General features: G+C 52.8%; 1 protein-coding gene across 2 annotated transcripts in view; it reads left to right on the top strand.

The window, feature by feature from the left end:
• Window positions 1-7,109: 7,109 nt before the first annotated feature.
• SPAG6 (sperm associated antigen 6) overlaps window positions 7,110-12,111 on the top strand; it is a 36,741-nt gene continuing 31,739 nt past the window's right edge. For both annotated transcript variants that reach the window (XM_064704130.1, XM_064704129.1), the window contains exons 1-2: window positions 7,110-7,188; window positions 7,297-7,392. In XM_064704130.1, the coding sequence (XP_064560200.1) occupies window positions 7,164-7,188; window positions 7,297-7,392 (121 nt within the window). In that variant the 5' untranslated portion in view covers window positions 7,110-7,163. The remainder of the gene's footprint in view (window positions 7,189-7,296; window positions 7,393-12,111) is intronic.

Below are 12,111 nucleotides of genomic sequence, written 5' to 3'. Positions count from 1 at the left end.
AAAAAAATAATGTCAGCAACGGGTAGAGCACGAAGGACACGTAACATCCACGGCAAAGGAGGTTTTCCTGCCGGGGTTGGGCACGGAGAGGGACTTTCATGCCCGCTCGCTGCCGCGAAGCCGCGGCCGCGACGGGCAAGACAGCGGCAGTCACGGAAAGGCCGTGAGTGGCGGTGCCGGGGCGGGCGCTGCCCCAGGGCTGCGAGGGGCCCGCGGGCCTCCCCGCCGCCGGGCGGGCGGCCGCTGCCCGCCCCGGGAGCCCAGCCGGGAGCTGCGCTTCTGCTGCGTTTGTCTCCGCGTCGCCTCCGCCGGCGGGAACGCGGCTCCTCGGGCCGGCGTGGAAACGTGGCGCTCGGCGCCGCCGGTGCGGCGGGCGCGGCCGGGCCCCCGCGGGCTGCCCCTCACGGGCGGGCCGCCCCGCTCCGCGCCCCCCGCGCCCGACAGAGGCCATCTTGCGCCTGCGCACCTCTCGCGCCCGCGGAACTTCCCTCGCGCCGCCAGATTCGAACGGGGCTGCGCGGAGCGGGACCCGCGGGGGACCCGCCGGCCGTTCCCGCCGCGCCCGGGCCCCGCCAGCGCCGCCCCATCGGCCTCCGCCGGCGGCCGCGGCGGGTGCACCGTCGTGCCTTTGGCAGCCCTCGGGCCGTGCCCAGTCCGGCCGGGGTGCGGCGGGCACGCCTGGCAGGCGACACCCCCGGCCGCAGCCGCGCTACGCTGAGGTGCGGCGGTGCCGCCGCAGGCTCCGCACCGTCCCGCGTCCAGTCTGCCTTTACCCGCCCCCTGGCCTTTGGGGTTCTCCAGCCAGCCCGGGCATTTGGGAATGTGCCCAGCGGGACGGGGGCGTTCCGGGTTTTCCAGCTGCGGGGCGCCGCTGTCCTGTATCCCCGTTCGCCCTGCCGTAAGCACACGGCCTCCCGCTGAGGGTGGCCGGCACCGGCCCTTCCCGGGGCACCGTGGGGCCTCGGGGCGAGCCCACCTCCCCGAGGGATAGGAGGGGGTCGCGGTAGCCATTTGGCGTATCTATTTTCATGGCCCGCAGCTGAATATCGCACCTCGGCTAGAGAGACAAAGGGCTGTATGTTTCTATCGCCGGGGACCGGCAGATGCCTTCCCCCTTCCGAACGCCGATACTCTCCGCGGTGTGGAGGGGTGCATTTTCCGGGAGCGGCCGGGTGAGAACTCCGCGGTGGCAGGGAGGCACTTTCCAATAGCAGAGGCTGCCAGCTGCCCTTCCCCCCCAGCGCCCGCCGCCGGGCTCCGCGGCCCCGCTGCCTCTCGGCCGCCGCATCTCCGGTGGAGGAGGCCGAGGCCGGGAGGAGCCGCCTGGCATCCTGGGGCCTCGGCTGAGCGCAGAAGTTCCAGGCACTGCTGCCAGCGGTGACATTTCTTACTCCTCTTTCTCCATGTGCTGGGGATGCTCGAGAGTTGCCTTCTCAACGAGGCATTTTGTAATCTGTGAGACAACATCATGCAGCTGATGGAGGCCTCCAAGGTGGACTGAGTCTACCAAAAAAAAAAAACCCAAACCAAAAACAAAACGAACAAAAACGTTCCCCCAAAACTCAAACACAAAAATAAAAATAATAAAAAAAACCACATAATCCCCACACTCCACTAAAGAACCCCCCAAAACTCCACACACACAATCCCAAAACTTTGAAGGGGAAATGAGGGAAAAAACCCTCCAACAAAACAAACAACAAAATAAAAACCAGAATAAAGCCCAAATAACTGAAATCAAGATACCCAAAAGGCTACGCTAACAGAGTGCTGGAAGGAAGGCATGGCCAAGGTGCAGGAATGCTGAGTGAGCGATGCCCCTGCAAGGCAGCTCTCACTGCGCGGGCTGCGGAGCTTGCGCACACACTCCGCAGTTCTAGAGCCCGGCTGGGGTGCGCGGTGCGCGGAGCCGCAGCTCCGCCCGGCCAAAGGGTGCTTCGATGTAGCCGGTGGGGATGTGTCCCTTCCGAAGGGATGGCACTTGGATTTCTAGGTTGGGTGGGCTGGCTGCGAAGGGCTGCGGCCGGAGCCCCGCGGGACACCGCGCTGCTGCTCCCTGGGCTGGGGCCGCGCTGCCGGGCAGGCGGAGACAGCCCCGGGCACGGAGGAGCTGGCAGCAGGGCGGACCGGCGGGAGCGAGGCAGGGGCTCAGCGCCGGGAAGGATGCCTACAAGCCATGAGCTGCCATTTTGTCTCTTTTAAGAGGGTTGGCTTTCCCCTCTCCTGGAGCTCCCTGCGCTGCGGTGGCAGCATCTCCCCTTGCCCTGCGCTTCCTCGGCTGGGCAGGAAGGCAGCTCGGGGCGGCACCAGAGGTCCCCTCGGGAAAGCGCCCATCAACCCCAGCCTTCCCAGCCCCGGCGCTCTCCCTGCCACCTCCGCCCTAGGTGCTCGGGGTTTGCAGGCTGTTCAGCTGATTTGTTGCTAATAGCAACCACACGACAGCGATTTGCAGCCTTTGCTGCTGCCAGCGCCTCCCGTTACACCTTCTTCTGCAAACCGGGATACGGTCGTCTGGCTGCTGCCTGTCCCCACCCCTCTAAGCACAGCAGCCGGGGACAATAACGGTGCAGGAGGACGGGACGGCCTCGGGGCGCGCTGCGGGCTCCGCTGGGCACCGCGCAGATTTGGTCCTTCCACATCAAGAGCTAAATAGCGGCTTTCAGCCGCAGCCGCGCAGGCTCCGCGCATTTCGCATTGTGTGGTAGCTTTGTTGAGAGCTGCAATCCGACCGGCGCGGGGGGGAGAAGCGCTGCTGGGTTTACATATGTAGATGCGGGCAGCGTTCAGCGCCAAGCCAACACACACCCTCCCCCGGAGCATCAGACACAAAGGAAGACCTCGCTCCTTTCAAGTCCCCAGAATAAATTAAGCTCCGGCTTTCAGTTTTGGAACGTCCCAAAAATATTTTTTTTTAATGGCACTGCACAGGCGCTGACGGTTCCGCAGGAAACCAGAGGTGTAACCATATGCGCGTGGTGAAAAGGGTTCAGCCCTACCAGCTAATATTTCCTGGTCCCATCCTGCAAGTCAATATGACAGGTTTTACCATTTTCCGGTTTATTTATCTCTTAAAATTTTTATTCAGCCTTTCCGATTGTAATGGTGATGCACCAATCGCCACTAGACAAATCTGTACCGTTTACACGATTACAGTTGTTATAAATCTGTTCAAATGCCAGCGTCGTCCTCTTGGGTGAAGAAAAAAGAGAAGTCCTCTTTCTAGCGCGTCTGAAGTGCCTCGACGTTTCTGTCTTCGCCTCACAGAAATAATTTACTCTATAGGAAGGTCTTACAAACTAAACTTGCTACCAAAAATCCGGAGAGGGGACCCTAGAATGCCGTGAGTCCCTGCAGCCCAGAGCCAAGGCTCAGGGAGAAAAAGAGAGAGGTCTCCATTCCTACGGTCTCTCTGAGAAAGTTTCTGCTAAAATCAGGTAATGGCACAGCTCAACTTAAATTTGAAAAATAAACTATTCAAGGATCCAAATTAATCTTAGTAGAAGTTATACGTGGAGTTGGGGAGTCTTCACTCAGTGTACTCTTTCCGAGAGAGCACTTCAGTTGCCTACATCCCATTCACTCCCACTAACCCTTCCAGGTTCAAACTCCTGCCGTTTAAAAACGCAGCACGTCCAACTCCGATCCGTGGGAGAGTTTGCGCGTTGCTCTTCCCACCAAAGGAGCCGAGTCGTGCAAATACGGGATTAAAACCTCTAATTTCTGTAACCCTGTGAATATCTCCTCAACGCCTTGAACAATTTGCCGGGCGGTGGCAGGAGGAGCAGACCCTCCAGAGGCAGATGGGGTGACCCAGCGCCCGCCGACGGGCGCGGTCCGGGGACAGCCCGGGTGACCCGCAGCCCCGCGGGCTGTCCCGAGGCCCTCCCGAGCCGCCGGGGAAGCCGCGGCACCGAGGCAGGGGAAGATCTCACCTTCGGATGGGCGTCGGGCAGCTTTAAGCCGTGGCGGAACATCCGCGGCTTGGCCAGCCGGGGCACAGCGGGACATGAGCCGTCGAGGGGCACAGAGCCCGATCCTGTACCGGCCACCCAGCGCCCTTCCAGCCGGGGGTACCCAGCAGCTCCCGGATCTGTCACCTGTTGCCTCGCACTCGCGGGGACGAGACCGAGCCGGGCAAACCCACGCCCTCGGCACGCCTCACCCCCCAAAAAATCCCAGGAGCAACTTCGCCCTTTCCCGTCTCGGGGAAAATGAGGCTCCCCCGCCACGTTCCGGGCGTATTTCCGTGTGAATCAAAGCCTGAGATTAAAGAACACCCACCAGAAAGCGAAGGCACATTATTCCTTTAGGTAGCTGTTGCCTATTCCCCTGGTCTCCGGTTTATTTTTTAAGCTGACGTGTGCGGTAACGCAGTCATTACTAACACCACCCGCTCAAGGATACAGGTTTCCTACTAATGAGCACCCCAGCAGTAGGCAATGAAGTCTCACAACTACGTCATTTCCATAAATGATTTTCCGTCTTCAGTACTTTTGCGAACCGGTGACATTTCCGTAGACCGCATTTGCATGGTGTTTATTCCTCATTATTATTATTAACCATGCCGACAGACTTAGTATCAAGCAACGAAGTGTAACGGCAAGTCTTGGTGGCACTCAGGGTGCGTTTTGTTGTTCCTTATCCAAACATTAGACTTAATTAGACAGATAAATCAATTTATCTGTAATCGACACATCTGCTTTTTTTTTTTTTTTAGAACCTCTGGAAGTAATTAATCACCATTTGTTTATTTTTTATTTAACTTAGGAACAGAAATAAGTATAAAGAAATGTGTTTAACAGCTGTTCCCGTCTCAAGTACACATGGTGATAATTTCCCAAAATATTTTCTGTGGCAAACGACCTCCTCACCAATCTGATTTTATTTGTCTCCTTTATTTGTAAAGAATAGCACACCACCTGTTTAATTTGTTTACTTAAAGAGATTTTTTTTCCCCGCACTAAATACTCTTGGAAACACGTAGCTCATTTTAGACCATGATATTGTGTATGTTAGCCCCTCTTTTCTCAGCTGAGCAAACACAGACAGGAGTTTTAAAAAATTAAGACGTCTCTCTTACACTTTTCTAAACTTTAAAAAGGCAGCTGAAGTACCTTCAGCATTCCAACTTTAAGGTATGAGACAAAACTTTATGTTACCTAGCAGATAATATGTTTATATAGTGTCAGTCGTCTGATTTTTGTACATCTGCAGCTTTTCAAGACAAATAACCTGCCTATGAAATCTTGAAGCCACTGTGCAATAATGTGTGGCTACAGAAAGAGACATTCTTTATTGACTATTAAGTCTGATTTTCTGTTGTAGATCACAATTTCACTTGGAGCAGCCTGATCGATAGCAGAGCTAACTATTACCTTCGTTCACGAGTATCCTGCGTCTTGGGAATCGCCCTCAAAAGATACTGGGGGAGATGTAGAGTCTATTTCTCTTCAAACCCTTATAATACTGATTTCATTTCCCAGTCCCACCGTTTGCACTAGCTGCTATACCGACCTCCAAGGTTGTATTTACTCGTAGATGCAACCATGTCTTTGCCAACCAGTAAACAAGAGAATTATTCGTAATTAGTTCTTATGGTCCCACCAAGATGGGAAAAAGTGGAAGGCAGTGCGCAGGTTATCTACCAGAATGATACGCTGGTGGAAAAAAAAAAAAAAAAAAACCTTCCGCTCCCAACCAAATATAGTGCACAGGAATGACTTGTGTCTGTGCCAGGCAGAGCCAGAGGGCTGCTGCCGGAGCATCCCGCCCCACCGCGCCCCTTCCCGCGCTGCTCCCGCCGCACCGAGAGCGCGGATGCTGCTCCGGGCCACCTGCGGCCGAGCGGGGCGGGAGCTGCCGCTGCACGGGTGTTCCGCGGATGGGCGCGCTGGGGCATCTTTCACTGCGCTGTTTATCGTCTGAGAAAAGCCTTTATTTCAGCGGGGCACGGGGCTTCTGCTGCCGCGCTCCCGAGGCTCCCGGCGAGGCTGCAGCCCACGGGCTCTCCCCTGCGCGGCCGCGCTGCCTGCACCGCCCCGGCCCCGCCGCGCTCCGCGGCTTTGCGCGGGACAAGTTTATTCCCCATGAGGCGCAAAAACCCCTGCGTGGGTCGTCGCGGCGGAGAAGGCAAGGGCGGAGATCCCCGAGGAGGAATCGCGTCGGTGGTGAGATAGAAAAGAAAAAACTAAAATCAAAGGACACCACGAAGAAGAACGGCGCGGCTGGGGGCGAACAGCTTGGAGCTGCCCTTATTTTTCTTATTTAGTTTTTATCTTCCCTCCGCACCCAGGCAGCGGAGGGAAGCGGGAGCCAAGCAGGTGGATTCTGTCTCTGCCGAGAGATGCGCTGGATTTCGCCAGAGCGCCGAGTCTGTCCCGTCTGCCCGCCGAGCCCTGGGCAAGTTGCGCAGCAGCGGAGCAGGACAAGGGACGCGCCCCCGGGGGAGCAGCGCGTCCCACCGATACGCACCGGCGGGGAGGCCGCGGCGGCGCTCCCGAATGTCAGCGGGGGCGGACAGGCTCCGGTCCGGCCATCCGACAGCTCCCCGCCAGCCTTCGCTGCGCGGGACTCGGCGCCGCGGCTGTGGCCCGGACCCGTATCTGCGCTGAGCCCGGCACCGTCCCGCGGGGCTGCGCCTTCCCTGCCCGTCCGCAGCCTTCCCCGGTGCCCCGGGAGCAGCACTGCCCGCCGGTGAGAGGTGAGCGCGCACAGCGGCTGTACACGTTTCCATGTCACGTCGTGTTGATACCGTCCCGCAGGTGCTGCGCTCGTGCTACAGACACGACACAGCGGCGCTCCCGTTTCCGCGGAGCTGCCGGTCCGCCCGCCCTCGGGAGCCTCTGTAGGGGCCGATCCCCACACCTGCGCCGGCAGTGAGCAAGTGACACACGTGTGCGGGCCGGGGCCGGGGCCGGTGCTGGCACAGCCGGCCGGGCACAGCCGCCGCCGCTCGTCCCGTCCCGTCCCGTCCGGTCCCGCGGGTACGCCCCGAGCGTGGCGCGCGGAGCCCGCGGGGCGGAGCGGGACCGGGCGCGGCGGGCGGGCGCGCCAACGTCACTGCCGAGGCCCCGCCCCCTGCGGCTCCGCTTCCGCCCGGTTGCCGGGGAGACGCGTCCCTAGCGCGGAAATCCCCGCGGGCGCGGAGCCCGCCCGGCGCCGCCATGAGCCAGCGGCAGGTCCTGCAAGGTAGGCTGGGCCGGGGCCGGGGCTGGCGCCGGGGGAGCGGGGCTGGCGCGGTGCCCGCCCGGTGCCCGCCCGTCCGCTGACCCGGCGCCCCGGCGCTGCCGCCCGCAGTGTTCGAGCAGTACCAGCGCGCCCGGTCGCAGTTCGCGCAGGCGGTGGCCGACCTCGCCGCCCGGCCGCAGAGCATCGACACTCTCCGGAGTGCAGGTACGCGGGAGCCGCGGGGTTCTGCGCGCCCCGGGGCGGGGACGGGGGCAGCGCAGGGCGCCGCGGCCTTTCCCGGTTTTTGTTTTATCTCCCTCCTGCCCCGGTGGCCGCTCAGTTTCCGGAGATTTTTTCGCAGTAGGATTTGGCCCCCGCCCTGCTTGGCGAGTCCCCCTCGTTCGGTGCGAAGGTAAATTGCGTTGCTCGGCTGCGGGCGGGTGCCTGTGCCTGGTGGGTGTCTCTGGCTGAGGTCTCCGGTTTATTTCAAGGAGCATTTCTCAGTATAATCCTTTTTCAAATTTACTTCCTCCCGCTTCCGATGTAGCTTTATGTAAAGTACAGCGATTGGAATTCCCGATGAAGCCAGCACTAATTTACCAAGGAAATTCTACTTTTAGAATAAACAAAGTTTTATACCGGCTTTACAAGTTGTTCCTAAATTCTTCGATGCTTTCTGTCGGCAGACTGGCTCAGTTTAGGAGGGATTTGATTTTGTTGTATTGCTGTCGTGGGATGTCGTGAACCAAATTGAACATTTTTAGAAAGAGGAGCTGTGGGAGCACTTCTACCAGCTGTTGTGCTGCTGGCATCTGGCAGATCCACTCCGCTCGGCCAAAGTTCCTGGGCTTAAAAGAGGAAAAAGAAGTGCCTGGTAATTGATTACCTGAATGACAGTTTGAAAATGTGCTATAGATCAGTGGTGGGTTTGCCATGTGGTATTCATGAATTGATTGTGTTTTGGTGTGTCTCAATTTTGTTTTGATACTTGTTTCCCAGATCTAATAAAGCTATCAGTCTTTTCTCAAATACAATGACATCTAACAAGCAAACGAAAAAGAAAACCACTGGTGTAAATATTTGCAACTTTCTGTTATTTTATTTACAACAGTTTTTTAGAATTGTTTTATTAAAAATCTATCACTTGAATTCTTGAGGAACCACCTTTTCTTAAGGAAACATTTCCTTTCTTTTTGGGAGTGGCATCTTAATACCAGGCCTTTTGTATTACTTTGCTGTGGCTCTTGAATCTTTGTTTTGTTTTCCATCTCTTGGTGAGTTAATGACACTCCTGTAGCTTACACAAGTGATCTCTGTTTGCCAAGGGGACATCGTGGCTATAGGAATAATTTATGCCTTATTTGTAGGAAGAAGTTCCTCTGAGTCCTTTTGCAGTCCTGGTTTTGGCAGCTCCCGGAGAGAGATCCTCTATGGGCAGGCTTCTCACAGCTCAGCATTGTAAAAATGCAGAAAGTTTCTATTTTAAGAGAGCAATCAAAGTGCCAAGCTAACTTTAATTGCATTGTATTTCTTTTTAAAATAACTCTTTTAATGTAATCTGGTTGGTAACTTGACCTCAGAACTGATTTCTTGTTTGTGCAGAACAAATAATTGATTCAGAGGCCTGAAACTTTCTTCTGCACACAGCTGGTGTTGGTCTGAAGGTTAAATTTGCAAGGATCAGGCTCTGGATAGTAATGTGGAAATGTGCATTTGTGTATATTATCCTACTTGGCTGTTTCTGGTCATGAGCTGCTTTTCCACAAGTTTTAGTTTTTTGGATGCTGGACAAGAGGAGAATGTCTGCAAATAAGGCTGTTACAATTTATTTAGATGGCACACAAATATTTTACCATCTTTCCCACCTGTGTCTTTAAAAGTACTTTGTAGTTATATAATTGCAATAAGAGCTGTTAATTTTGGCCTTTTCTGGATGTGCTAGATCCAAGTTTTAAAATAAAATTGGTCCTTTTATTAAAACAAATATTTTGTGACATCACTGTCTAGCAGATAACTGGTGTGCCTTTTATGATCTCAATCTAGTGAGGGCTGGAGCAATGATTTAAGTAAGTTGCCTGTCTATACATGTATCTGTATAAATCTGATTTTAAAAGGGTTTGGGGCTTGTTTCTTATTCTGGTGAATAAGAATTCTAGCCATCCCTTACGGAGATTGCTGTTTTAAGAAGACGAGAAAAGTCTTTGCCCGCTGTTATTTTACATTAGCTATGGGAGTCAGGGGCACCTTGCAGGGTTCTTTTGTTGGATCTCAAAAGTTGTCAGGGTTTGGTATCTTTCTGGCAAAAGCAGAAGGCAAGATTACAGTGACTTGAATTCGAACAAAATGAAATCCTTAAAGTGTACTGTCAGGTACTCTTGTATTAGTGGCCTTAGTTTATATTCCTGGAATAAGAATGAAAGATGAGTTCCCAAGGAATAAAGCATCTGATCCCATTTTAGAAGTCCTTTTGATAAATAGTTAACATCTCATAAGGAAAACAAATACTTGTTTGAGACCTTATTCATTGTGGAGGTGTGTCTGGACACCATGCTAACATCATGAAAGATAGAAGTGTTGAAAAAGTAATTCTTTACTACCCTCTGAGCCTGCTTCTGTGGTATTAAACTAGGTACAGGCAGGGGTATTGTTGCACATTTGGAGCCTGCAGCCTGGAGGGGAGCAAACAGCATCAGAGGCATCACCAGCTCCTTGTGCTGGTTTCGCTGCTGGGAAACCTTGAGGTGCCATTGCTGTGGAGACTCCTATGGATGGCCTGTAAGGAAAACTGCTGGGAAGCTGAAAAGAAGGTCAGAGAGGGCCAACAGGAAGCCCACCTTTTCTTAGGGCATCTGTCTTCTGAAGCTTCTATATCTCATCAAGTTCGGGAGCTGCTTTTCCCGCTGGGCAGAAATCTCAAAGATGTTGTAGCCAGCGAACTGGAACCTGGCCCTGGGCTTCAACACATTTGCATGGCCCTGGCTCTTTCCTGGTCAAGAATGTCCTGGGAGTTAGTGCCTAACAGCTTTCTGGTGGCAAGAAAGTGCAAGGAATGATCAGAGAGATTCTTTTGTTGGAGCTCATTCCTGTGTGTTTTCCAACTCTCTGTTTTGCTTTGATAAAGTTGTTCCTTATGATTAAATACTGCCATGAATAATTATAGGATTTCTCATTTGAATGTTTAGTTAGTTGATACTTGGGGAGAAAAGTCTCTTCCAAAACTCCTGAACCTTTTCCATTTAGTAAATATACATGTGAAACAATGACAGATGTTTTATCAAATCTTGTTTCTTGAGGGCTGCTGACTAAAGGGAGAAGCTACTTTGAGGTAGTAACAACTTTAAATATATTTTTAAAATATAAATCTATTTATTTGGTAGCTACTGCTTGTGGAGTTTGGTACTGGAATGCATTATTCAGGTTCACATCTCTTCATCCTTCCAAAATTTAAAATCCAAGAAACAGGCTGTTTTCAGTTATAATGACAGATGAACTTGAGCTTTTTTTCTTGCACTGAGTTTTAGGCAGCTCCCTGTCTTTTAGAAGAGCTAGGTGAGAATCTGAGGTGCTTCTAGTATGTGTGGAACAGTGGTAGTCACTGAGGGTCTAATTCTTCAGTTTTTTTCCTTGTAAAGTGCAGCAGTCTGTAAATAAACAACCCCTTTGAAACTGCATTTTGTTTTGATTTTTTTGGAGGCGTTAACAATTCAGGATTAATACATGTATCAGAATAATTACTTCTGTGTATTTGTTTTTGATTGATGATTTGATTATTTTTTATTTATCTTGCACTGGAATATATGGTGATGAGAATGTTGCTTTTAATATGTGAGTTATTTAAGGCTGTCATTGTGATTAAGAAACAGTTTAGTCTTGCTACTGACTCTAAAGATATTACAAGATCAGCTCTTTAACCCCTTTCTTGGGGCTAATCACATTCTTAAGTGTGATGACTGCAGAAGTCATGGGGAAAGCTGAGTATGGAGCCTGGAAAACCAGATTTGTGTGTGCAGCAGGCTGTGTGCTGGGGCCCTGCACACCTGGCTGCCCTTTGCATTGCTGCTGGGGTATCTTTATCATCTCAGGCAGAGAACTTCCACTGCTGCTCCTCTGCCAGCTGGCTTGCTGGACAGTCTGCAGGGTTCCAGGAAAGTTCCAGAATGTCACTGTAAATGAAGATCCTCTCCCAGTGAATCTCTTCCAACTCCATCAGCCCTCAGCCCTGAGCCCAGGTCTCCCTTCCATTGTTCCTGGTACCAAGCTGCTTCTCAGCCTCAACTCCAGCCCTGAGCCCTCTCCTCTGCTTTTGCCTCTGGGCTTTTTCTCCTGTACCTGTTCCACACAGCCTGTGCTGGCAGGAGGCTAAAGCCTGGAGGCAGGAATTGCCTGAATCAGACTGGGGCTCCACCAGCAGCCCTTGGGCATTTCCACGGCAGGCTTTCCCCCGTCTTGTGGTCTGTTTGTGTGTAGGTAAAGGGTGATGTCATCAGTATTAGTGCTTTCCTGGCTCCAGACTTATTTCACTGGTGACAGGTTTTAAAAGCTATGTTTCTGAATCTCTGGATTGGTTTTAGGAGCCTTTATTTTTAAGAAAACTCTGCTCAAATTGATTTCCCTCCTCCAATTACATGGAATATTTTTGCCCATGCTTTTCTCATTTTTTCATTCTTATTTTAAATGTACCATTTTTCAATGTGACACTTGGACACTTGGCCCTGAGTAATCAGAACCAGACCCTAGGATGGGATTTTAGGATATAGTTGCATATTTTATATGATATTAAAGAATATTATTTCATAGCACTGTGCTTAATAGAAAGCCTGGGAGCACTTTGATCTTGCAAGTGGATGTGCATGGACAGACTCCAGTGCCCCCAAGTAGCCAGTTTCAACACTGGAGTTTATGTACCCTCTTTTGTAAAGGATGCAGACAGCTTTGGCTTTGGTT

The sequence above is a fragment of the Zonotrichia leucophrys genome, chromosome 2 (assembly GCF_028769735.1).
Source record: "Zonotrichia leucophrys gambelii isolate GWCS_2022_RI chromosome 2, RI_Zleu_2.0, whole genome shotgun sequence".
NCBI lineage: Eukaryota > Metazoa > Chordata > Aves > Passeriformes > Passerellidae > Zonotrichia > Zonotrichia leucophrys.
The sequence above is the reverse complement of the archived record's forward strand: the minus strand, read 5'-3'. Positions and strand labels throughout refer to the sequence as shown.